Here is a 27,175-nt window from a genome sequence, read left to right as displayed (position 1 = left end):
CCTGCTGTGTATTATGATAGACACATTGAGGACGTAGAATACATTTGTAAATACTTTATGATCAAACTTCCTTGACAGCTCACCATCATCCAATACTGTACTTTAGATATGTTACATTGCGCAAACAGGTACATATTTAATAAATAATGTTTAATTAATGAGGTTTGTTTTCCAAAGCACTATCCAAATTATAACGAGAATGTACTCGAAAGATCTTGTTAAATATTGTTTATTATTAACAATCAACAACATGGAGGATTATTCTGTAAAATGTAATATTAAAGCTTTCGGATCAGTATGGTTATAAATATTTTTGACATTGTCAATCATAACAAATACACTCCTGTCTAAGCAGCTGCACTGTTGTGGGATATAAAATGTGTCTCATCAACAAAATAACTTTTTGCATGTATGATTATGGAAAAGCTCATGCTTTATTCATCTTTCTCAAATGAACAATATACTTACATGATGTTTTAACAATATATTCTAGTTTTCACTACCGTCAGTAACACTGGACAGATGGGCTCGAACAGAAATATAAATATTGAACAGACAGATATTTATTCTTAAGGCTTACTTTGTCGTCCCGTCTTTAACGTCCTGGCTTCAGAACTGAGCACTGCCATAACATACGGATATGTGCCATGCTATCCTACGGGTTTGTCAGTTCTTCACTTTATATTTCACTTAAATGCTTCTGAATAGTAATTTTAACATTTCCTCAACAGTAATCTTTTGAAAATATAAGTTTGCTGCTGTATGTGGACTGTGTCACATGTAAGATTTAATACTCCCAACTGACATTAACCTGACAAATGAAAACCACGAACCAAACTCAGTTAGCTAAACGAAAGCACTGCCTTTACTTTAGTGAAAATGTATTTGTGAAACCAGTTCGTGGTGACGTAAAATGTGTTTAACATGCTTTCAACGAGAAGCTCACAACTCCATGACAGATCCACCGAACACTTAAACCAACAGCGTATCATCCACGATATCGAGGCATCCCGTTAGAGATCTAAGCATTGACTGTACATAAAAGAATCCTCTTTTTGCATTTATAAATTGAAAGTATTTATATTATTCTTCATATAGCTCTCTTTGTAAACTGTCCCAATAGATACAGTATGTACAGTAAAAACTGCAACAGTTCTGTTTGGTGCCGGTGTCGTGAGCACTCAGAGTTAGAGTAAGACATGGGAACTTTGCACAGTCGCTCAGAGCTTCATATAACAAAACAAAGCGTAACACACAGTTTCCTCCTCTCCAGTCCCTTTAGAGTGCACACAGCCAGTGAAGCTCCTCAGCGCTGTGTCCATCCCCTCATACAGGGCTGCGCTCCTCCTGGAGCCGAGCAGAGGCGTCCAGGATGCTGAGAATCCAGCGGAGAGACAACGGTGGATCCGCCAGATGTCCGGATGACGCCCCGGTCTCATGAGGGCAATACAAAGTGGCCAGTTGTTCTCAATGTTTGTACTCAGCTCCCTGAACGGTGGTGTCCTGACAGTTTCAAGTGCTTCTGTTTTCTCTCTCGTCTACAATTTTCACTTTTTTTGTACAAGTCTTAAAAAAAACAATGAAGTCACTGTAAAAGAAACAAGGTTCTGGCTTTTCCAGAGTTGGGAGTGGATTTAGAGAGTTTTACGTTTTGATCCCGTTACAATTGGTCGAGCGAATTCCACAAAATCATCTATAAGGACCGGCCACGCTCCTGAGAAAAGAAACAAGAGATCATCAGTGGGAGGGATTGAAACAGTAAAGTCCATGTTCCCAGCATTAGAGAGGAAGCAGATCGATGAATCCAGAACTCACCTTCCTCATCATAGTTTGACATATCGTCTGCGATCATGTTACCAAAGTCCAACAATAAATTCCACGTGTCTTTTGGGATGGATCGTTTATGGTGTTCCTGTGATGGACAAAAGGATGGTCAAGAATAGCTGGTCTTTTCATACAAACGTCCGACATAATCTGATGAATCAATTCCCCACATTATCCACAGTTTCTCCTTCAAACAACAGGAGACTGTTGGGGTCAATTGTTGTCACTTGGGATGAAAGTCAAGTTCACCTTGATTTAAATAAATGTGTTTTTATCTTTTGATATACAATCCATGTTTATCCCACTTGAAATCCATTCTAAAACCTCAACTCTTGAATATTCTTCTTCCCTAATATTTTAAATATGTGTTCCTGTTAAGGCGGTGTATTGGCAAGAATCTGGCAGTACGATGTTGGGGGGGATACCATTACATATACTGGACATTTTAAGCAAGGCAAGACAAATCTAATGTAAGGATAACTGACAGCAGAAACAAAACACAGCCCTAAGCAAACAATCCAAGTTAAACAAAAAGGACTTTTTAATGCATTCAGAACAACTGCTTTATGTGGAATCAGGACTTCTGTCTGTCACAAATCTTTGGATGTAAACTATTTGAAAAAAGGCAGTTGAGGTTTTGCAGATTGACACAGTTTCAAAAAAGATGATACTGAAGTGATTTGATATTTTTACATTTAAAGTTATTTGATGCTTTTGGGTAAGGTAACACGGCAAAGGATTACTTTGACCATACAAATTGCATGACGTAAATGTAACAAATGGAGACAATTGTATATTTGTTGGTCATGTCGTTGCCAGAGTTTGGTAATAATATTACTTTTGTCGGTAACGGACTAGTATAACGCGCTAATTTTATAATTCAGCAATCACACTACAATTACTAACATTGCCCCGACACACGTTACTTCGCTACTTTTATAAAATCAGTCCTAATCACACTGACAGACAATAGGGGGTTCCGCCGCAGGTTTATATGTACGTAATCTGCGCGACTTGCACGTCCACATCTCCACATGCAGTGCTGCATAAACATGGCTGAGTCAGCGATAACTTTCGAGGGGTGGAGGTATGCCCATTATTTTGACTTCGTCCAAATAATAGACAGGAATGTGACGGTGAGGTGCAAACTGTGTCCAGGCCAGAAGCTGTTATCCACTGCTGTAAACACCACGTCAAACTTCAATAAACACCTGCAAAGAACACATGCTAAGGTGAAGCTAATAGCTACGGATCCCCGAACCCAGAGTGAGGATGTTGTGAGTGCGCCGCCGCCGACCCCGAAGCAACAAAAATTTGAATTTGGAGGACCGGTAACCAAAGCAGAGATGGACAGGCTTGTAGCACCCTTCATAGTAGAGGAAATGTTGCCCATATGCAAAGTGGAATCACCATCGTTCAGAGATATACTGCGCAAAATACAGATAGCAGGAGACAGAGGACAGCCATGGTCAGATCCAGAGCTATCTGGATCAGTCGCATGCGACAATGGAAACTGAACTAAAGAGAACATTTGAAACGTTAGCAGTCTGCGTGATCTGCCTGTAGGGAGGGACGGGCCGGCCCTGCGAGTAAAGTAACGATTAAAGTAACGAGTAAAGTAACGAGTAAAGTAACGAGTAAAGTAACGAGTAAAGTAAAAAGTTACTTTATGTAGAGAGTAACGAAGTAGGGTAATACATTACTTTAAAAAAAAAAAAAGTAATATGTAATACATTACTTTTTTTTTAGTAACGACCCCATCTCTGGTCGTGGCTAATACCTGATTTGCTTAATAAGGTCAGTGTTGGTGCTGATACTGATTGTAAATTTCACTTCCTTGACTCACCAGGAGGAATCTGTTCCAAAGATCAAGGAACTTAAACCGTCCCGACAGAACCAGGTTCCAGTAAGCTACGGCCATCTCCAAGTCTGCACACAAACACAAAGCAGAACACTTAAAAACGGTTTGAAACTCAGTGACACCATTAAGCAAGATGTTGTTGTTGTTGATGTTGTTGTTGTTGTAACTCATCTTACCTAGACCCTTCTGCCCAGGATTTTTGGCAAAGTTAAAGGTGAACTGGTAGAAGTCCTTAAACTTCCCACTGTCTTTAAGCTCCTGTTCTAATCTTGACAAAAGGGCCTTCAGTTTTTCTGGGCTGTCACACCTAGAAAAAAACAAATGTAAGCAATAAATAAACTAACAATTGAAATACACACAGACACCTTAACCAGTTGCAACATTAGCTTTTTAATGCTGATGACACATTTGCCAAAGGTAACTTGAACTTCAAAAGTCAAAACACTGCAGCTCTTTGAGTAATTCCATAAGGACACAGAATACTCTAGCTGTGGTTGAGTGGCTCTATATATAGACAACCTTCGCTCCCAGGAGCTATACTCCAAGAGGAACCACCACTTTGGGCACACTGTTTATGTCCCACTTTGGAGCATGTCTCACGCTGTTGATGTCAACACTCACCCCAAGTCTGTCATTCCATCCAGAAACTCCTTCTTGGAAAACTCGCACTGAGTGGCGGCACGAAATTTCCACGCCACGACCAGCACGGAGATGCTGGCTGGATCCAGCAAGAGGTCGTCACAGAACTGCTGGATCCCATCGATACCGATCTTATTCTCATCCTGGGGATCTATCAAGGAGTGGGGGGGGGGAAGAGTATCAGTGACATTTTCTGCACCAAAGTAGTGTCTAGAACTTTTTTTTAAAAATACAGTTCTTTCAGGTTGATATTTTGGGTTACAGACTTACCTTTGTAGCGATTGTAGAGCTGCTCGAGCCTTTTCCGGTCTACTGACGTTTTCATGGATTCCTTGCAGTAGAGGTCTGGATTCTGAAAGTAGTTGTCGGTGGCAACTTCTAGTTTCCAGTCATTCTGCGTGAGGCAGTACACAGCTGTCTTCTCCCCAGCCTGTGTGAAGGACATGAACTGCCGTACCTTGTCCCTCTGCGAAGACTTTAGCTTATGCTGTGTGAGGACAGGACAGGGACTATCAGACACGGGCGCGATCAGACCAGGGAAGACTGACAGCAACACACAAACACAGACCGAAACACAGACCAGAACACACAGCGAGACACACACATCTACAGGCATTCAGGCAAGAGTTAGGACTGCGAGACACTCAGAAACTTGTATATCAAAAGGTTAGTCTGTCACACTGACACACATATTATCGGTGGTGAGCCAAGTCGCTGTCCTGTTAATAATGTCCTATCCAACGGCAACATGGGCTTTTCTGAAGGGGGATGTTGTGGATTCTCAAAGCACATGCTGTACCCGCAAGGGCCCCTCAGATAACTACAGTCACAGATGTAACATGAGTAGGGAAATGGGATGCCATCACCCGGACCTGGGGGTGCAACAAGTCTGGAGTGTAACACAAGCACCCTGACAGAAATATACGGCAATAAATTAAATAATATTGCATTTCTCAGAATACTTCATACATTAATATTGTCAACACTTTTAGAAAAAGTTGGGAATTTTTACTTTTGTAAGATATGTGTACAGAAATGAGTTATGGCTGCAAGCATGAACAGGCATTCAGTATATTTAATTGAGCTATTGTCGGCATACAAATAACCTCAGCATATTGCATCAGTTAACTGTTGGGAAAGTTTCACAGACATGATAAACAACAGTGAGCTCAAAGGTTTTTCTGATTCATTAAGTAGTTAAAGGACTCATATTAATTTGAATTTTTCAAATGTAAAAATCCAGTGTCTCTGACTGCTCAAAATCCCATTTTAATTTATAATTAATTTCTCCGAGTTTTGGACTTTTGATTTGAAAACATCGCCTTGGGTAATTTGTGACGAGTCCTTTAAAAACAAATATTTAACTAGCTATTTTTATTACAATGATGCAATAAGTATAATTAGTAGTTTGTAAAAACAAAAGTAAACAACATATTAAGAAACAGCTAGGATCCTGGCTTTTTCTTTGAATATATTGCAACGCTTTTTAATTGTCAAGCATAAACACTGAATTGGTTTTAATAACTTTATTGTACGTAAAGTGTGTAAAGATATTATTATAGGAAAATAGTCCTGGTATCGATACTCAATAATAAATGACTCGGATCGGGGGCAAACTTTTGATGGTGACATCCCGAAAGAAAAAATCTTAATGGATATTGTTCTGAAAAATCAGCATAGCAGCTGCTGTATCTGAGCACTTGCACTTCGCTGGAGAGCATTTCCTGAAACCGGAGACTAAACTCTGAGTTCACCAAGTTGCTAATGACTGCACCAATCGTTACAGATTCCTGTTAAAAACGAAGCAGAAGTCAAAAGTATTTTGTTCAGACTGCACAGATGTGTGTGCGACCAGAAGGGTAACGTTAGGTTAGCATTGTCTACATACCACCAGCTAGTAACTTATACTGGCTAACGTTAGCTAAGTTAGCCACACTGTATCACTGACATCAACGATGTTGTATCACGGGATTAGACTGTCAGTATAGTTAAATATATACCGGGATCTCACTAAAACGATCCTGTTTGTGTCTTTCTTGAAGGTCCAAAGACTGACCTGCTCACAGCCTAAGTTAACAGACTGCCAAACAGGGACGTGTAGCTAGCTAGCTGCTCCCAAAATATCAACTGACCTTCCCTGTAATAGCAGCGAACACACGTAACTTATCATTGTAGACGTGCCAAAACGCGACACAGTGTGTACTTTAATACTACGATCATAGTACTCAAGGTAAGTCTTAATGGCACCAAAGACAAAGCCTGGGTTTGTGTTTATTTTGGTTACCTACCATTTTTACACCCGCTGTTTGACCAGTTTGGTAGCCCGACTGTCTCTCATTCTGCGCATGCGCGGAAGTAGTCAAGCAACTATAAAACGTTGCAGTTGAAGGATGAGGTTCTGCAGTAACCGCTCTGATGTTATGTGACTTTATTGTTGATATTTAAAAACATGTACACAATATACATGTTTGTAAGTAGGGGGGAAAGAAAGTGAGACTGTTACTCTACTTTATTGCACCATGTGTACATTATGGCTGGATTATCAAATTGCTCCTGTGGGGATTGTCCACAGTATTGAATGTATGTAAGTCGCTTTGGATAAAAGCGTCTAACAAATGAGTCTGACATGTAATGTAATGTAATTATCAATACAGATATGCAATCATACCATGCAGTCTACCATGAGCAATACAGCCTTTACAGTTGTTAAGACTCTTTATGATGTTTACTTGTGTATTACGTTGAATGAATAGTTTTATTTAAAAGGCATACGCAGTATATCTAGGGCAAGGCAGTATTCAGGCATGAAACAGTTGCACACTTAACACAAAGAGTATGTGGGACAGTGGGGTTAATGGGGGCCCAGCTGCTCTTATTTTTCCCCCTTTATATTATATTCGGTGGACAATGAGTAATTTGAGTCCCCCACATAAAAACACCCCTCTAAGGGTCAACCTTGAAAGAAAAATGTAATATGTGTTTTGGGCGGACTCTGGAGTTTTATCTCAAGTGTAAATGATACACCCTTCAACAAGTGTGAGGGATGACTGATAGAGTATCTGTGGATGTCAGTCTTCCTTTTGGCTGTTTTGCAGTGAAAAGGGTACGAATGGTATCCTGGTTTTAGTTGGTCCTTATAATAGAGGGGGAACCACTTGTTGTGAGATGCTTTCATGGGCTTTACTCTGATTGCATACAGCGGTTTGTTAGGCTGTCGTATTGTATTTGTTTATACTGAGAAAGATGCTTCCTATACTTACTCTACCCTCAAAAAGAAAAACACCCCTCTGTACAACGAATACAAATCAACATCACCAAAATACATCCTACAAAACTTCCATAAACTTGAATCAACACCTCACAGAAAAAGTAGCATTTATTTTAAGGCTGCTTTATTTCACTGCATTCGTTTTCGTTGATTATTTGTGTTATATATTATACTTATGATACCATATTTAATATTCTATTACTAATTGGTAACTGTTATGTCTTACACTATATATTAAACTTGTCTAGCCCATGTTTTATTGCTTTTTTATGCTTATACATTATGTTACATTGTTGTAGTATAGTATCATATAACTACTATACTAGTCTGTTTCATATTGTCTCATAGACCTATATAATAATGAACTATGATATACTACATCATATATTAGCCTGCCTAGGTGTACACTTTTTACAGTGACTTGCTGACTCTGCTGCTATCAATCACAAGCTGTCACTTATCAGCAACACTCACTTCACTGTTAATTGTCTGATAGCTTTTGAATATATATTTTATATTATTTATTTTAGTGTATGTTTACTGTTTCTGCTTGCCTCTGGTTCTTTTTTTATACTTATCTTAATGTATTTATTTCCTTTTTTGTTTGCAAAAAACACAGTCATTCACCTACTAGTAGAATTAAGGTCTTTCAACCAAAAGTAAGTTTTATACGAGAACTAAAAAGAATGATATGAAGTCACGAGGAACAAAATGATTGACATGAATTCATGGGATATTGAAATAACAAAATGAGCAGCTATAAAACAGGACAAAAATCCTACCTCAGTCTGCGACCCCAGTTGATAATCCTCCCACTCCTGGCCAGCAGATGGCGGTGTGTGTATATATGACGCTGGTTGGTATCCACCCCAAGTGATGCTGTCTGTGGGCACGAGCCACTCTACTGCTCTGCTTTCGTCTCGTCGATGCTGTCCAATCACAGGGCGCTGAAGAGAGACACCGCCAAGATCAGATTGTGAGACGCGCTGCTGTAGCACGGCTAGCGGAGAGTGGATAGAAGAGGCTAACAAACATTTTGCTAACTTGTGAAGTGCACCGGTAAGCCGCCGTATTTATCAACTTTTGGCTTGCTGTGTGACCGAGTTACCACAAAATAATGTTAAATATGTTGTATCAGTTAGTGTGTGTTTTTGAAAGTCTTTAAAATATAATAACACTAAGCTAACGTAGTAATGTTGCGGCTAATACTGGCAGTGTTGTCGATGACAGCTGTGGGTTAGCTCGCCTGCTAGCTGCTAGCTCATGAATCGTCAGTTGGCTAACAAAGCGCCGGTGGTCCTGCTTTCCAACCGTAATCGCGAGTTAGCGTGTTGCTACACTAATGAGAAGGCATTGCTAACTACCTCAAATATTACTAGTTGCTGTACTTTATGTGTTGAATTCAGTGTATTATCTGACAAGTTGATAACTTACTGTATATAGCACACGTTAACAGACATCAGAAGGATTTTGATGTGTTTAATGTAGAGATTCATGGTTATTGAATTGGTCTCATTAACATCATGTACTTTAAGCTGTTGAATGACCATTATAGTCTTGAAACGTCAAAAAATGTGTTTAATGGTTGAGCCAACAGAACTTGTAACGTAGCAAAAATATATTATTCCTTAGCTCGGTGCTTTCTTCTATGTATTTATTACAAACAGGCTTGTGTGTTTATGTGTCTAGTTTAAGACATTATTCCTAAACATAATGCTAGTTTTCCTCAGTGTAACTTCGGAACAACCTCACTGTTCTTAAGTTTGTTGCTGACCAGTGTCCAGACCTATCACTGCCAATAATCAACACTAAACATCAAGAATCTAATTACCCAGAAAGTAAAGGATAAATCGGAAGTCTTGGCGAAATATATAGTTTAAAATGTCTCGGTCTGAATAAAACACATGTTGTTTATGCTTAATTGTTAACTTGTTCTGTTTACTTTTTCAGTGGTTAGTCTTTGATCCATGGAAAACAATCACTTTTTAATTCAGCCTCAATACGACACAGACAAATCCTGGCATAAAATGACAAGAAACAGGAAGTTGAGCGAGAAATAAACTCACTAGTAAACACTCACACAATTTAAGTAATTCGTCTATGGTATTACGCATATAATTATATTAAAGTAGTTCGACATTGCTTAGTTTGTTTCCTGTTTGGTAAGGATTTAGACCTCCTCTTCCTCCATTCTCAAATGCCAACAACAACAGCCGTCGAAGAAACAGGAGAGTGCACTCGTAAGTGCACATAATCACTATATTAACTTTATTCACCGTGCGAAATGCACACACATTTCTTAAATGATAACCCACGCTGAACTCTGCCTTCAATCTGCAGCACGGAACTAAATAATCGCAATTTTCTAAGTGAATCCTTTGAAAACGTGCATAAGCTAACTGGCTAGCTAACGCCAGCAGGCTGAATCCAACGCTAACTGTTAGCTAGCTGCATTCAACAAAAGAGTGTTCCTCGCTGTCGTTGTATGAGGTGAATAATGTTGCTAGTGCATGCAACATTGCTAATGGACTTTAACCACATGGTGCTATCACTTAAGTCTCTTTAATAGTTTTGCGCTGGTGTGATAAAGTTAGCATGTTTGCGTGACCTGTAGCAGAAGTTCGACGATGCCTCTCCTCCGGACGGTACCTGAAGTAGGCCTTGTGCACACTTAGCTCAGTAAAAGTTGTGAGCATCAAGGGAGGCTTTGTTGTGAGTTTCTGCAGACAAGGTGCATTTAGAAATTCACCTCAAAGGCTCATATAGTCGAGGAAGGTCTGAAATATGCACATTTGTCGTTAATGTTGTCTCCTAAGAACACACGGTTACTCAAGCTAACATTAATGCTGTAGCTGTGTACAGTGTGCTGGCAGCAAGCAGTTTAAATGGGCCTCAGAAATACTTCAGTTTAATTGGAAAACAAACCTGTAGTTAAATAGATTTAAACTGTGAAATATAATTAAAAAATGTGATATTTGGGATGAGCTGGAAACTAACTACTGTAATGTAATAGTTGTTGTTTTTTCTGTCCTCAGGGGTCTGAAAAGGGACAAATAAAGAAACATTTATTTTAAGCCTGAAGCCCAACTGCTCCGGTCCTTTGGGATCATGGCGAAAGATGTAAGTAACTTATTATTATAATTTGTTGCTTTTATTTTATGCTGGAAAACCTGTTTAGTTTATGTATTCGTTTATGTGTAGTTAATGCATTTTAAGGAACCTAGATAGTCAAATACCAAATATTATCAAAATGTCTCCAGTCAAACTAGTTAATTGATGATAACTAAAGAGCCCTTTGCCCAACGTGCCACTTTTTTTGTAGTTACTTTGACTGATCTTAGGATAACGTCTTGCTTTACATTAAGATATTCCCTTTTTTAATATCACGTTTCTTCTTCTGTACACTTTTGGTTCATTGGACCCATTTAGTGTATTTTAATGTTGTAATTCCGAGTGTGCTCTTGTCCTTTGCAGGCTGGTCTGATAGAAACTAATGGAGAGCTGAAGGTTTTCATCGATCAGAATCTGAGCCCCAGCAAAGGTATATGTTTCTAGAAAATGCCTTTTTATACTGCAGTTTCATTCTCTACATTAATGTCTCTGTGTCCTGTCACCGCCACATTTTGCCAACATTTTACTTTACCTACTAATATCAATTACAATTGTGTAATGGTTTCAGTTATGTGAATGGTTTACATTTTAAAGGTTCATTCAAATAATTGAACAGAGCAGTGAGGTGGCTGATTGTTTGATTTTAAATGGTATTGCTTTGTTTGTTTTAAACAAATCATGGTTTATGGCCTGATTTTGTATAAAATAAGTCCAACACCAACGTGATTATGATAATAATAATAATAATAATAATAATAAATGGGATTTATATGGCGCTTTTCTAGACCCAAAGACGCTTATGATAGGAAAGACTTTGCAATCAGATAATGTTCACTATATAAACTATCTTTCCCACACAGGAAACTCTGTGCCTTTCATTTTGCAATAGGGGGCTATGGGATATCAATCGAGCTCTAATCATTACTCGTCTTCTTGTCTTCTGTTAGGTGTCCTGTCTTTGGTTACAGTCCAGGCTACAGCTGTCCCCGTGGCCAAACAGCTACTTCCCAAAACTCTTGGGCAATCCAATTTGAACATTGCTGCACACATGCAACATTTGCCACACATGGTGAGTGATGCTCCACACAACCACCAGAGAGTTTGTAACCTGAGAAATAACAAAAATCCAGCTTTTGAAGATGCTCGTGTCTATAGATTTGTTGCTGGGTCTTACTGTTGTGTAAGTCCCTCCATTATCATTGTGAGGTGACCGTGTGGAGGGTGGGTGAAGGGACTTGATCCTAAGCTTATCAACTCTACAGTCAGCAGGATTACACCCATCATCCCATTATATACAAGGAGTGTATACATAACATAAATCAGCTTAGATAATTTAGATAATCAAACTTTAGTGAAGGAATGGATCTCATAGATGCCTCATATTACGGTGTAAGAGGCAACTCTTTCTTTGATCATAGGCCATGTTCATTACCAGTAACTGATAAGTCAATAAAGATTTCTAAAATAAAAACGTGTTCTTTCTCCATTCAAAATGGACAATAGGGGTTTGCCTTTTCAATATTGCTATTGGCCTATTTTTTGGCCTGTTGCCAGCCTTTACCCCACATGTGTCAAACTCAAGGCCCGGGGGCCAAATCAGGCCCTTGGTGGATTTAATTACGGCCCGCAGGATAATTTCTAATTACTATTAGATCTGGCCCGCCGGTATATTGCACGCACACCTTCACTCAACTTGAGGGTTTCCTCAGCTCAGAGCCTGAGCCCAAACATTGATGACCTTGCACCCGAGATGAGATGCCAAGTATCTGGCTTGAGCATCACAGAGCAGCAAACTGAGTTTACATCGGTGTTTCCTTTTTTTTGGGGGGGGGGGGGGAAGCTGCAGATGGAGCCATAAGAAATGAATGCAACTGATTATTTAATGATGTTTTTATAGGCAATCGTTTAAGCTTTGTTAGTTCCAGGTTTAATATGTCCAATGAGTTCATTTCAATAAGTTCTGCAATAAACATTGAACCAGTCCGACACTCGACTAGTACCCATTTTTAAATTGTGGCCCACTGTGTATTTGAGTTTGACCCCCCATGAGAGGACTTTTGCCTATGTTTATCTGTTGCATCAACTTTGCGAAAGCTACATTTAGTTTTAGTAATTTGCATACAGACTAAACAGTATCTGGCATACCCAGCTGCTGAGTCATTGGTAAACCACTAGCTAGTCATGACTCTTGTGTTGATGCCAATGCGTTCCTGTATGGTTTGTTTACAAATGAAATATTGGTTTGTAAGAAATAATGCAAACACAGTCAGATATTGGACATTACGATTGACTATTTCTCGCTTCGCTTGTCTCTCTGTAGGTGATAGGAACACCCCAGAGGCCTACGATGTCCAATACCATTTTGGTAAACAGTCCACATACACCCAGTTCCCAGTTCCTCACTCAGAATCCACCATCAGATGCCTCTCCGTGGTCTTCAGGGTAAGTCTCAGAAACCTTTATCCGCTTTCAAATCAATGTGGAACCCTGTGGAGATGAATTTGATACTGGAAAGGCACACATTCAACAAACTCATCAGTATCCACGTTACCAATCTTGTCATTTTAAGAGCCTCTGAAGTATTGCATGAGTAAAACCGTCTTTGACGCTGGACAAGGAACTATATTTGTTAATATTATCTGACATAAAAGAGCATTCCTGAAGAACTCTCTCCATTTTCTCTAGTAAATGGCCAAGCTGAATGATATTGTCTCCAGTTCGCAACCTCTACTTCACTGTCAGTTTACAGCCATGTGACCCTATAGCACAAACGTCTGACAAAACTACGCTGAAGTGAAGTTTATGGCCTTATTTGCTTTTTTTCTAGTGTCATTTCAAAAATGTTCTTTTGAATTCGCTTAATAAGTGAAAGGAAAAAGTGAAATGGATGTGAACATTGAAAGTGGGATCTGTTTTGTCTGCAGAAAACGCGGAAAGAAAGGGGAAAAGAATGGAAAGGGCTTGAGGCACTTCTCCATGAAAGTGTGTGAGAAGGTGCAGAAGAAAGGAGTCACCACCTACAACGAGGTGGCAGATGAACTGGTTGCAGAATTCAGCTCTGCAGACAGCCACATGTCACCCAACGACGCAGTGAGTGCTGCTGCTGATGATGCATGACCTTTTTTCAGAATGACGCAAATGTAAAAAAAAAAAAAAAAAAATGTCGTCCATATTTTAAACTTGATTTTCCATTTCAGCACGTGTACGACCAGAAGAACATCCGACGGCGTGTGTACGATGCACTTAATGTGCTTATGGCCATGAACATTATCTCTAAAGAGAAGAAGGAAATCAAATGGATTGGCCTTCCCACCAACTCAGCGCAAGAGTGCCAAAACCTAGAGGTAGACACACACACAGAACACTTCCAACAAAAACTTGTTTCAGGCACATCTTTTGTTGAAGTATGAATTGTAAGATATTCATTTGTTATAACACTGTTATTGTGCAAGTGTACACCATTTTTAAATTGAATGTATGCAGTATAAGAGTAAGTGGGGGTGTTGAATTATGAATTGTAAGATATTCATTTGTTCATTTAATACTCTTACACTAATCACTTCCTGTATTCCCGTGATAAAAAGGGACATGCGCAATAAAACGCGTCACCTCCGGTTGATGCAAAGCCGGCGGTGTATGTGTGTGTTTATTCCTCTGTCACGTTAAACTATGTTCACGGTATTCCTGCCCTAAGATCATGGCATCGTCAACATCTTTCCTATCCAACCCATGTTATAAATCTTCATGGCTATTTCTTTATTTCGTCTGCAGGTGGAGAGACAAAGGCGGCTTGAGAGAATTAAGCAGAAACAGTCGCAGCTTCAGGAGCTCATACTGCAGGTGGGGATGAACTGAGAGTTTGCTCTTGGCCTTATCATGGGGGTCTTCGAATGTAGTGATGATTGTTCCTAGTTACCTTCTCCTCGTGGTGTTTGTAAGTGCAAAACCGTACACTAAACGGCCGCTATAGGCACTATTGTGGTAGATGTTGATTGCGGTCTTAATCTTGGCTTTTTGTCAAAGTGTTCACCTTTTTGTTGATCTTGTCTTGCAGCAAATAGCTTTTAAGAACCTGGTGCAGCGGAACAGACAGACGGAGCAGCAGGCAAACAGATCTCCACCTCCCAACTCCATCATCCACCTCCCGTTCATTATCGTCAACACCAGCAAGAAAACGGTCATCGACTGCAGCATCTCGAATGACAAGTATGTGATGGTGCTAGCTAGGGATGCCAGACCATGATCAAAATCGGACAGCCCATGCAAATATTAATCGATTATTTGCCGCCACAAACTGGTGGTGTGACGAATGGCCATTTACAATTATTAATACTATTAATATTATTCGTCTATATTTTGGTTGAAACTAAGCCAGGAAAAAAAAGACATAAATAATAATAAAAAAATATATAAATCAAATCTTAAAGATAATTTGATTATGGAGACTGTAACGAAAAATCGAATGATCGCTGGCATCCCTAGTGCCAGCCTTCATGGTTGAGCACTAGTATATTGTTCATTAACTTTAGTTTAATTTGAGTGTATCTATTACAATACTGCATTAGTGGGAGAACACTTGTAATAGTCAACACACTTGTTACTAGTGTTACCCCCCTGATAAAGGGGAGCCATAATGACAACACCTTTCACATTTATTTATTGAATCGTTTATTTGGCAGGGACAATGCGCAGTAATGAACACTTAAAACATTACAATGTATCAAGCGTAACAGTGCCAGATTTATCTTTGAGCTAATTTCCATCTGCAGTCCCTCACATAAAACATGTAAGAAGTTTACATTTTACAAACATAAAAAAACCAAATACATGATATGCAAAAGAGCAAGAGCAGCATACACAAGTATTTATGACATGGCAGTACAATATATCAGCAACGACATGTAAAGTGCCCCTGTGTTAAAGTGCATTTAGTGGTGATTGCACGTCTGTTTGTTTCTCAACCGTTCTTTGAGGTGACCTTTGAAACTATTGAGAGTGGGACAATCCCGTATCTCAGTTGGGAGGCTATTCCACAATGAGCTGCCTTTAATGGAGAGGACATTTTGACTACAGTGGTCCGTCTGCAGTGGACCTCACAGTCTCCTCTGGTTTCTGACCTAGTGCAGCGTCCAGTGTGTTTTCTGTGGATGAATTCCTCTAAGGGAGGGGGGGGCGTAGTCCATGTAAACATTTATAAATAAAGCACATACTTTTTAAAAGACCTAAAATTGTCAAAGCTCAAGAAATTGTGTTTTTCAAGGGTGGTATGAATGTGGCTTTCTGTCAAACACCTTGATAGCTCTCTTTAATAACTAAAACACATAAACATAGAAAAAACTGGATTATTAGAACCCTTGTAATAGTCAAGGTAGGTTCTTACTAGCCTAATTCGATCATTTAACAGTTACAGATGCCTATTGCGTCAAGTAAAGTGAATGATTCACATGTTAAGTTTTCCAGACCTTGGCAAGGGAACCAACAGCTTTGTGGTCAAATGCCAGTAAAAAGTTATTTGGAAATGGTGTTGGGCGTGAGGAGGAACGTGATAGACCTGAACAGTTTCTTTAGACACTGACTCAACAGTTCAGTATGAAGCTGTGTGGCAGGCAGCTGACTTTAACTCTGGCATGTCAACTAATTAGGGGCTGATTTATTGTGCAAATATGTTTTGATTTTTGATGCAACATAAAGTTATCATGCTATTTTTAACCCTAGAAGAAACATAAAGTATCTTATTCAACCTTTACCCTTCAGGGTGTCCGCGGGGTCTTAAAAAGTATTAAAAGTTGATAAATCAATTTAACGAAAATGAAGGCTATTAAAATATTAAACGGCATTTTCAAAGGTTTTACATTTTGTAGCATGTTTTCAATCAATCAATCAATAAATTGTCCAAAGAGGTTGTATTCTACAGTCTGCCTGAATGTAATCATTGCGTAGGTGTGTAGTGTGATTCTGTGTAGTTTATTTATGGCTTTATGAACTCAGTAGTTCACAGTTTCCTCTCTGCCCTAAAGGCGGATACTTCCTTTAAATCTCTTGACTTTAAGACGTCTCATTTAGGGTTGAATCCAAGTCCTCTTACATCCTCTTCTTTATGTTTCTTCGGTCTACTTACTGTATTCTTATCTCTCCTGGACTTCCTCTCTTTCATCTGCAGGTTCGAGTATTTGTTCAACTTCGACAGCATGTTTGAGATCCACGACGACATCGAGGTGCTGAAGCGGATGGGCATGGCCTGCGGTCTGGAGGTGGGGAAGTGTTCTCCGGAGGATCTGAAGGTCGCACGCAGCCTGGTGCCCAAAGCGCTGGAGCCTTACGTTATAGGTCAGTCCTCTCACTCAGAGTTATACATCTCAGAGACTGCTGATGCTGTGGTTCTGGTTCTTTCTTTATTTCCAGGGTTCCCGCGGGGTCTTAAAAAGTCTTAAATTTGATAATCAGAATTGAAGGCCTTAAAAAGTCTTAAATATTATCAAAAAAATAAGAAAGGTCTTAAATATGATTTAAAACGTCTTAAAAATGATGGGATTTGAAAGGTACTTCTGTGTAGCGATCGCGTCTAAATGTGTTTTTGAGGGAAATGTCCGGGCTGCAAAGTAACCAGTACAGTAATAGCCTTTCAGTTCCCCCCCAACAATTTGTATTGAAATAAATAAACATGGAACCAGTAATCACTAACTTTGTTTGCCCCGGCGCCTTATCGGAGAACACCCAGCTAGTAACCTAGCAACCAAGCTTCAGCTAGCGGCATTCAGAAACTCGTGTATCTTCGAATCTACTTACAAATGAATATGGGGAAGTGTAAGTTCAACCGTATTTGGTTGGAAAACATCACATTTAGTGCTTGGTTGAAACCAGTGGAGGGGAACGTGTTTGAAGCCCGCTGCACCTTTTGCAAAATAAATTAGCGTTTGTTTTGCTAATGTAGCGTTAGCTAGTTTAGCGTTAGCTAGTGCAGCAGCTCCTGCAACAACACCGGGGGACCTCCGGGCGACGTTTGGGTCTACGTCAACCCTAAAAGCGGAGGTGCTATGGACGCTAAACACCAATCATACAACAGCATGAAGACAGCAGAGCTTTGACTATAGCTCTTGACACACACACACACACACACACACACACACAGCTGTTATGTTCAGTCATTGTTCGAATGTTGAACATGAATACATTTACTTTGTAAGTAATTATGGGACGTATTTCTTCTTTCATAGCAATTTTCCTTCATACTTTCTTGCCGTGAAATAGGTCTTAAATTCTATTCAAAGTGGTCTTAAAAAGGTCTTCATAAGTCTTACATTTGAGTTGGTGAAACCTGCAGGAACATGTAGCCTGCTTATTCAATGTTTTCATGCTCAATAAACACAGATCATATTTGACAGGTATCCCTACCATCAGTCCGGCACACTGAAAAAGGAAAACTCTGATGAGGAATAAATGCATTACATTGTTAAAAGCAAATCCTGCCCCCCCTGGTATATAAATAGTTTGATAATAAATAAAAGTGCAGAAATCCTACTTTACAATTCCAGAGTTAAAGCGAAGGGTTTGGGGTATAACACATAAAGCAGCGAATGATGATTCATCCTTTTGCAAGAAAAAGCTGCTTTGACGCAACATCAGTACCTCTGCCTGAAATGTTTCATAAATGAAGGATTGAACATTTTCAAATGTGAGCTTTTATGAAAATGAGTGAACTTGCAGTGCTTTGCAAAGAAAGTGACACCATGGTTGGTCAGGCCGTTTAGTTTTTAACCGCAATAGATGAGACTTATTTTTTCCGAATAGTTTTTATGTACCTCTCCTTCAGTATTTCCCAAACAACAACAAAGTCCTGTTGAACACAAAGTTAGAACGATAGTTGGATGAAGTGGTCCTCTGCCTATCATGCAATGTTTCAGACGAGTGATGCCTTAAGGATTCATTCAAGATATTTCTATTTGCTGTTTTCCACAGAGATGGCAAAGGGTCCAATCAGTAACGTCTACATCACTGGAGGGTCCTCAGCAAATGGAGCCCGTTACCCTGCAAGCAGGTGAGAAGTCGTTCCTGTAATTGTATCTTATGAATGTGCCGGATAGCAGCTGCATTCATCAACCGTTCCATCCATTAACCATTACATTCTCTCCTGTTTTCAGTGACGGCTGCACTGACGGCACCATGGCCTCCAGCTCGAACGACTCTCACTACAGCGGGTCTCGCGTGGAGACTCCAGTGTCTTATATGGGGGACGAAGACGACGAGGAAGAGTACGACGAAAATGACGATGAAGACTAACCCGTCTACACCTCGCCACTCCAACAAGCACAGTCCTTCAAAACCACATTCACCGTGGGAACGTAGTCCCCTTTTTGTGTGTGCTTCTTCAACCTCCCCCCTCGCCCCCCCCCCCCCCCCCCCCCAGTTCCCCATGCCTGTTTTTCTGTCTGGCTTTCTCAGGGGTCTAGATGAATGAAATGGAAGAACAGAGGTGTGTTATTGCACCCGTCTTTTTCTGCTCCTGATCACGTGCACCTGCACCGCAGCTTTGGGGGAAGGTGTCGTCCAAGGGAACTGTAGTCTGTGGCCACGCTCTCAAGTCTTTGTATGTTCAATCTACTTCTCAATAAGCCATCCCACTTAAAAAAAAAGCAACCTGTAAAACCTACTGCTGTTGGAGAATGTACGATGTACTTGTTTGAAGAGTTATTCCTATTATTTTGCATTGCATACGGCAGACATGTTGATCAAAATGTTCCAAGATGGCCAAAGTGTCTGCTTTAACCGTGGTTGGTGCAACACGGTGGTTTCCGAGTGGCCTGACAGTCGCCATGGCCTCCCAGGATGTGGCTCCATCACATGTGTTGATACTTTCTTGTTTTGTGTTCTGGGCAATAATTTGAAATAGTTTCTTATCCTCCGTTGTGTTGGGCTGGCTTCCTTCTGTTCCTGTAGGCAGCTGCTTTTCCTGATTGTTTGCTAGTTTTTTTTGTTTTTTTTTGTATTCTGGAGAATTCTCCGTCACCGCCCTTGTCAACGCCTTGGTAGTGTTTACAAAAGAATGGCACCAGCAAGGTAAATACTTTTTATAACCCAGGCTCCTGATAGGTAAATAAGCTTTGTTTGCAATTTACGTATACGAATCCTACGACGATTGTAGCTTATAGTATCCTTTAGAGGCCAGTGGTAAAGATAGACCTTACAAACAATTATTGGTGTTTTGAAATGTGTGGTTGCATAGATCTTTATGTATACTCTCTTCAAAGATCTCTCTTTTAAAACTTAGCAACACATGTACTGACTCTTCCAAAAACCTTTTCTGTAATCTAATATAAGTTTGCAAATTAAAATATAGATTGTTTTAATAATTTTTGTATGTATAATTTGTGGTTTTTATGCGGAACATACGATTTAAGGGTCGTAATGGAAGGACAACTTTCATTTGTTTGCAGGTAAGCAGAACTACTGGAATATAATATGAGATTTATTTTAGCATGTCAAGAACTGAGGCTTTTAAAAAAATGTCACAACGGTTTTCCTAATTTCCTTAATCGGCAAAGGACCGTGTTAAAAAATATTACCGTTTCTAAGAGCCTCCATTGATTTGTGGCTGGTGGTTCTTTAAAAAAAAAAAAAAAAAAAAAAAAAGCCAACGGTTAGGATCGACTCCCAGACTTGAGTGCTGGTGAAGTGTTTGGGGAGGGGTCTGTTGTTCAGAGGAAAGTCACAGGCAACATGTTAATCACTCCGAAGAAGATAGCTGAAAGGTGAGACCCATCAACAATATGCTCACTTATATTTTGCTATTGTAGTTTTGCATTTATCAGCTTTTAATTTAAATCTACATATTCTAACACTTGCTGACTTTAACACTGGGCTTATTTGAAAAATAATGCGTGGGCCAAGTGTTTTCGACATGGAGAGCCGATAAGGGTCAAAACTAAGCATGTGCTGCAGACACTTGATCATTTTTTGCTTTTTCAGTGCTAAAAAGCCAGACCAAAACATGTCTGCATGATATTTACATTATTTTTATTGCTCAAACTGTCTTCCACATTTGAAAGCAAAGGTTAAACATTGTTTTCATGTTAAAATGCGGGTATGTGCATTTAAAGGGTTATTCATTGCTGTCAATAATCCTGTTCTAAACAGCTGCACACAAATCTCTGTAAGTGATGCAGACAAAACCAGTTCTTTATATTTTTTAAATAATTTTGTTGGTTCAAAAATATCCTACACACAAGCTGTGTAAACAAAGCAGTATATGTTTCTATTATGAAAACTAACATGCATAAATAACTCAGCTGAAGCCTCATATGAGCTCCAGCGGAAATGTAAAATGTATCTGAGAAAATAAGACATTACTTTTTTCACGTCTCACTTGCATTGAGAATAAAGACAGGATCTCTTTGTGGCTACTACTACAGCCATTCATACATTCATTGTACTAACCTGGATGTCAGTATTTAATGAGATATTATTTAATATTTCCCATTTAACGTTGTATTTTAATTGACTTTATAAATATAAAAAAATGTGCTTGGTAAAAAAACCACATTCAAATTGATTTTGATATTAGGATTCTGGGTTTATTGCAAACAATATTGCTTTGATTGGGCTACATGAATGTCTCACTGCTAATTGTGAATAGCCAGTTGAATGACTGAGAGTCCATCTTCATATGCTGTCTATGTTCCTGCATGTGCTCACACACAGTCAGGGACATTAGGATCATAATGGATTATCAAAAGATGATGACTCATCTGTGTGTGTGTTTTAGTGAGGGTTGAGTTGAGACACCAATCTCTCAGTCCCATTTCTCTCTCATGCTGCCTCACCGTCACCTGCGTCTTCTTATTTCCACACACTTTTAAGCAGCATTTATCCTCTGCGTCGGTTTTCTCTTTGCAATGTCTCCTCTCTTTGTTGCCTAGCAGTCTCCTGCCCTAAACATGGATATCGGAGGCCTGACCACAGTGGTAGCAAATTCTGCTTACATCAATGCTCGTGGAAGTTTTGATGGCACCAATACAGCATCATCCCGGGATAAAAAGTACCACTCCCGCCTCAGGCTGCCCGACCTCCCAGTGTGTGAGGGCCTGAGGGACACCCTGGATGTGACCTTTGACTCGGTGTGTGTGGAGCAGCCCATCGGCAAGCGCCTCTTTAGGGAATTCTTGGATAAAGATGCAAATGAGTATCACGGGGCTTGCCGTTTGTGGAAAGAACTGGAGGCGTATGACATGGCTGAGGATTCTGGGAGGGTAAAGAAGGCCTCAAAGATAGTCCAGCATTACATGGAGCCCTCTGGCAAACACTTCTGCTCCTTCCTGTCAGAGGACCTCATCGCCAAGGTGAAGGAGAACCAGGAGGCAGCAGGCGATGATCTGTTTGTAGCAGCATGGGCCATGCTGTTGGACTTCCTGCGAGAGACCCCCTACTCCTCCTTCCTGGAGAGCCTGTTTCTGAAGAGGTACTTGCAGTGGAAGTGGCTGGAGATGCAGCCCATGGACGCAGACTGGTTCCTGGACTTCCGTGTGCTGGGGAAAGGTGGGTTTGGGGAGGTGTCGGCCTGTCAGATGAAAGCCACGGGGAAACTGTACGCCTGTAAGAAACTCAACAAGAAGAGGCTGAAGAAGAGGAAAGGCTTTGAGGTGAGGGAACTATTGTTATGCATGTTTTTTTCATTAGCCTTTAACTTTAAAAAGACAAATGGTTTTGAAATGGGGAATGCATTAACAATGATCAACTGTTCCAAAACATGTTTGACATAGAGGCTAATTTAAGTTTAAAATATACTCTATAAATGCTACAACTTTGGGGTTATATTTTAGTTTCTGATATAATCGGACCTATATTATCTTATCTGAATATCAGTTTATATCCAGCCCAAGTTTACATCGTGTGCCATGATATTACTAAAATAATTTGGCTGAATGTATCTAAGTAAATGTACCTAACCATTGTAATTAGAAGTAGGCCTACACATTTGATGTACTTTAATTTTACTTAAGTATCTTATTTATACTTTTACTCCACTACATCTCAGAGCTGTGAGTAATGTGTACAAGTTACCACACAAAGGCTTAGGTTTTTTGCACACAAAACATTTAAAGAGATTATAAAATATGAGGGTTTGTTAACAATGCATTGTCTATAAATACAGCTGAAATGATTAGCTATTAATGAATTAACCAAACTATTTTGATCACTTTTTATGTGAAAAAATGTTTCTGGCTTCTCAAACGAAAGGATTTTTTTTTGCACCGAGTACTGACATTTTTTAATAATTGAATGGACATTGCTTACATACTGCATTATCAATGAAGGACTTTAACTTATTCATCAGTGTTTTGTTAAGATGTGATTTCTTCTGACAGCCCTGCAGTAACGTCCCATTTCCTCGCATGAGTATTTCAGGGAAATGAAAAGCCCTTTTAATTACTTGCATGCAGTGATTTGATTAAACGAGGCATTTTGCTGGCTTCATGTTGGAAGTGTGGGATTGCCACTGCTAATCATCTTTGTCCCTGCCGCTGCCTCGTTTAGCCCGCAGTATTAAACTCTGGGACAGGGATAGAGTGATTACTGGGGGCTTTACTGGAAAGCTCTTCTATATGGAACTGCTTGGCACAGTTGCATCTTGCCCTTGGCTTGTCTGAGGACATTTTTTGAAATGCACTTTAACCTCTGTTTCAAATGGCATGTATATCAGCATACTGGCATATGGACGAAAAGTCTCTGTGGAGTCTGTAACAAGTGTTTCCTCTCTTGAAAAAATGTCTCTTGTACCACTGTTGGTCTTTCCAAATGTCCTCCTGTAGGGGGCGATGGTGGAGAAGAGGATTCTTGAGAAGGTTTACAGTCGCTTCATTGTGTCATTGGCGTATGCCTTCCAGACAAAGGAGGAAATTTGTCTGGTGATGACCATCATGAACGGAGGAGACCTCAAGTAAGGTCACATTCCTAAAAATCCCATGTTTTAAAGCACAAACATCCCAAAAACTGAGCATATGGTCCTCGTCCCTGCTATGCTGCTGCTGTGGCGTTTACAGTCTTTTTAATCTGACAAACAGAACATGTGTTTCTACAATATCTTTTAAACATCTCTAGAGCCAACAGAAGGTGTGCAGTCGTCCAAAAGTCTGACATCAGAGAGATTTTGTAATGTGAAGTCAGCTGTGACACCAGATGGGAACACACACGGTGTCAGTTACCCAAATGTGCCACACTTTATTTCTAAATAATGGTTCCTACAGTGTGAGGGGTTACATGTGATAACTTGGTGACCTCAAACGGTTGTTTCTCTGTAGAAAGGCACACGGACACAGCTGCATGTGTGCCCGTTTCATACGAGACAGCTTTATGCAAATATTTAGTTGTTTTTTTCAACAGACATTGGACTAGAAATCACAAAAATAACATGAAGTGGTTCCCTAAAATGCACCCAACAGTCAAAAAAAGAAAAAGGGAAGACTGTAATTTGCAAAACAATAGCAGAAATGGAAGGATTCTATTATGCAAAAATATGTGTATAAAAAAAACCGAATTGAGCTTAAGCTGTATATATTTAATCCTGTACATGTATGCCTTTTTATGGCCTACATGCTTTAGCCAAAGCTCACCTGTTCTCCGTTCCCTAAAGGTACCACATCTACCTGGTGGATGAGAACAACCCGGGCTTTGATGAGCCCAGAGCCTGTTTCTACATCGCTCAGATCATCCAGGGCTTGGAGCACCTCCACCAGAAGAGAATCATCTACAGAGATCTCAAACCAGAAAATGTGCTGCTGGATAATGATGGTAATGCATTTCTAGTTGAACAGTAGAAGAAACAACATGGCCCCTGTGTTAATGATAGCAAATTACGATTAATTATTTATGTTCCCAAAAAGGCAATGTGCGTATATCTGACCTGGGTCTTGCTGTGGAGCTGAAAGAAGGCAAAACACAGACCAAAGGATACGCTGGGACTCCAGGTGGGTCTCCTCTGTTTCTACAAATGAATTTACACCATTTAATGTGTACTTAATTATAATGTGTTTATCCATTGCTTGGCTTACGTTCTCACAGGGTACATGGCTCCCGAGATGCTGAAAGGAGAGAAGTATGACACCTCAGTCGACTACTTCACTCTGGGAGTCACGCTGTATGAGTTCATTGCAGCTAAGAACCCATTCAGAAACAGAGGGGAGAAGGTCAGTCACCTTTTCATCAAACTACAACTTGTGCACAACATGAATTACTTGTGAAATGAACGAGAGGAGGAACACTTTTGCCTGCTTTAGGTTGAACGTGAGGAGATGAAAGAGCGGATGCTGACCCGGGAGGTGACCTATGAGGAAAAATTCAGTGAGAACGCTCGCTCGCTCTGTGACGGGCTGCTGGCCAAGGACGTTGAGAAGAGGATGGGCTTCAAGAACGAATGCTGCGATGAGATCAGAGCACACGTTTTCTTCAGTGACATCAACTGGAGGAAACTGAACGCAGGTGCGTTGGGAGAAGTACTCAGATCTTGTACTTGAGTGAAAGTAGAATTACCAGAGTGTAAGGATACTCTGTGACAAGTAAAAGTCCTGCATTGAAAAATGTTATTCAAGTATACAAAAGTATTCAAATCCAAATATACTATATAAGTACTGAAGTAAAAGTACTCATTATGCAAGATAGTCCATTTCAGAATAATATATATGATATGTTTTGATTATAATTATTGATGCATTAAAGTGTTATCAAAGCTGGAAAGGTGCAGCTAGTTTTAAGGACTTTGAATACTGCAAGTATACATTAAGTATTTATGTTTTGATTATATTTCACATATTTAATCCAAATCTGCTAGGTACAAAATAAATGTAGTGGAGTAAAAGTACACAATTTACCTCTGAATTGTACTGGAGTAAATGTACAAAGTAACATAACATGGAAATACTCAAGTAAAGTACAAGTATCTCAAAATTGTACTCAAGTACTTGAGTAAATGCACTAAGTGACGTCCCACCTCTGCGCAGGTACCATCTGTTTCCTATACTTTCGTGTGGCATATTTTTCAGAGTTGTGTATAACTTCTATAGTTTGATACAAACATGTGCATGAATGAACTCTACTCTAGATTCAAAGCGTATTCAGTTTTTTTTTTTAAAAGCTAAAATCCCCCTAAAGTTAGATTTTGTATTTCTCTCCAGGAATTCTGCATCCTCCTTTCGTCCCGGACTCTAAAGTGGTGTACGCTAAAAGTCTGGACGACGTTGGAGCTTTCTCCTCGGTGAAGGGAGTGACCTTGGATGATCCTGATAAAAGCTTTTTTGATGAGTTTTCCTCAGGCAACATCCCCATCCCCTGGCAAGAGGAGATGATCGAAACAGGCATCTATGGAGAGCTCAATATTTGGGGTCCTAACGGCAGCATCCCCAAAGACCGCAGGGAGTCTGTAATGGAGCAGCAAAAGTCATCAACCTGCTGCGTTTCGTAGAGTCATGGAAACAACTTGAAAATACTACTAATAATAGACTTATGCGTCATGAAGACTCATACACTCAGGAAAGACACATTTCTTTTGGACTCACTAACCTCAGTTCAAACTGTTTGTGACTCTTTGATTACATGTTAACAGTGAGTGCAGTAACAAAAATAGAAAGGATGGTGATTTTCAACTTGGAGTGGACTTTAAGTAATAATGTTAAAGGTTTTATCCCCAAACTAAGTAGCACAATGGTGACTTAGTCGATGAAAGCCCTGGGGTTTACAGCAGGGGTGTCAAACTCAAGGCCCGGGGGGCCAAATCCGGCCCGTGACTTCATTTTATGCGGCCCCAAAAGAGCTTGCAAAGAATATAAAACCTTTATTATAAGATTACAGGCTGATTTACAGAAGCACGTTGCCCATAAACTACATGTCCCACAATGCATCTCTCATTAGACTTTTTTTTCAAAATGTCACTTTTTTTAAAAACTTTTTTTCCAGAATGTGGCTTTTCTTTTTAAATCATTTTGTGACATTCTCACTGAAGAGACTTGCCCAGACTTCTGCTTTCAGACCTAGTTGATCTAGTTGAAGTTATTTCCCTATCCGATAATAATCCAATACAGAGGCAATAATGTAATATAATACATTATTTTATATATATTAAATATTTATACATGTATTTTTATATAGTCTTATATTTACAACCAGCGTGCAACCATAATGCTGATTTGGCCCGTGGTGAAATTGAATTTGACACCCCTGGTTTACAGCATTGCAAACCAGGGGTGTTTGGCGACATTTCCTGGAAAAATCCATTTTATTGCGATAGGTGCCACCAAAGAGAAGAACACAGAGATCTTCCAGATTACCCCTTAAAATGTAGATTTAGACGTTTAAAAAAGAAAGTGCTGACATGATTTCCTCTTTGTCTTCTTTGCTGTTCTCTCAGTCTTTACTATTTTTGTGTGCATGTGTTAAATGAATGTAATACTTTTAGGTTTAAAATGCATTTAAAGTATAGACTTATACAT

At 39.7% G+C, this 27,175-nt stretch overlaps 3 protein-coding genes across 8 annotated transcripts; 2 read left to right on the top strand and 1 right to left on the bottom strand.

The window, feature by feature from the left end:
* Window positions 1-39: 39 nt before the first annotated feature.
* Window positions 40-8,470, bottom strand: LOC307029277 (DCN1-like protein 1). Of its 4 annotated transcripts, none has more exons than XM_079665079.1 (7): window positions 8,375-8,470; window positions 4,595-4,811; window positions 4,307-4,475; window positions 3,862-3,992; window positions 3,671-3,753; window positions 1,816-1,912; window positions 40-1,714 (listed from the first exon to the last, which is right to left on the bottom strand). In XM_079665079.1, the coding sequence occupies exons 2-7, from the start codon at window positions 4,767-4,769 to the stop codon at window positions 1,635-1,637; spliced, it is 735 nt and encodes a 244-aa protein (XP_079521205.1). In that variant the 5' UTR covers window positions 4,770-4,811; window positions 8,375-8,470; the 3' UTR covers window positions 40-1,634. The 4 variants fall into 4 exon arrangements, with proteins under 4 accessions (XP_079521205.1, XP_079521204.1, XP_079521206.1 ...); XM_079665078.1 differs by lacking the exon at window positions 8,375-8,470 and adding an exon at window positions 6,613-6,722; XM_079665080.1 differs by lacking the exon at window positions 8,375-8,470 and adding an exon at window positions 5,014-5,238.
* A 40-nt stretch (window positions 8,471-8,510) lies between these two features.
* On the top strand, window positions 8,511-20,050 carry LOC307029276 (transcription factor Dp-1-like). Of its 2 annotated transcripts, none has more exons than XM_079665075.1 (12): window positions 8,511-8,651; window positions 10,628-10,712; window positions 11,067-11,133; window positions 11,651-11,772; window positions 13,024-13,145; window positions 13,628-13,793; window positions 13,901-14,047; window positions 14,475-14,543; window positions 14,758-14,909; window positions 16,864-17,030; window positions 18,660-18,738; window positions 18,842-20,050. In XM_079665075.1, exons 2-12 carry the CDS (start codon window positions 10,701-10,703, stop codon window positions 18,978-18,980), a joined length of 1,242 nt encoding a protein of 413 aa, XP_079521201.1. In that variant the 5' UTR covers window positions 8,511-8,651; window positions 10,628-10,700; the 3' UTR covers window positions 18,981-20,050. The 2 variants fall into 2 exon arrangements, with proteins under 2 accessions (XP_079521201.1, XP_079521202.1); XM_079665076.1 differs by lacking the exon at window positions 8,511-8,651 and adding an exon at window positions 9,765-9,832.
* A 359-nt stretch (window positions 20,051-20,409) lies between these two features.
* grk1a (G protein-coupled receptor kinase 1 a) lies at window positions 20,410-27,173 on the top strand. Of its 2 annotated transcripts, XM_079662549.1 has the most exons (8): window positions 20,410-20,449; window positions 21,620-22,336; window positions 23,507-23,634; window positions 24,328-24,485; window positions 24,578-24,661; window positions 24,756-24,880; window positions 24,971-25,172; window positions 25,865-27,173. In XM_079662549.1, the coding sequence occupies exons 2-8, from the start codon at window positions 21,635-21,637 to the stop codon at window positions 26,149-26,151; spliced, it is 1,686 nt and encodes a 561-aa protein (XP_079518675.1). In that variant the 5' UTR covers window positions 20,410-20,449; window positions 21,620-21,634; the 3' UTR covers window positions 26,152-27,173. The 2 variants fall into 2 exon arrangements, with proteins under 2 accessions (XP_079518675.1, XP_079518674.1); XM_079662548.1 differs by lacking the exon at window positions 20,410-20,449 and having other exon boundaries at window positions 21,389-22,336.
* Window positions 27,174-27,175: the final 2 nt, after the last annotated feature.

The sequence above is a fragment of the Notothenia rossii genome, assembly GCF_949606895.1.
Source record: "Notothenia rossii genome assembly, chromosome: 2".
Taxonomy (NCBI): Eukaryota; Metazoa; Chordata; class Actinopteri; order Perciformes; family Nototheniidae; genus Notothenia; species Notothenia rossii.
This window is presented reverse-complemented; position numbering and strand designations above follow the sequence as displayed.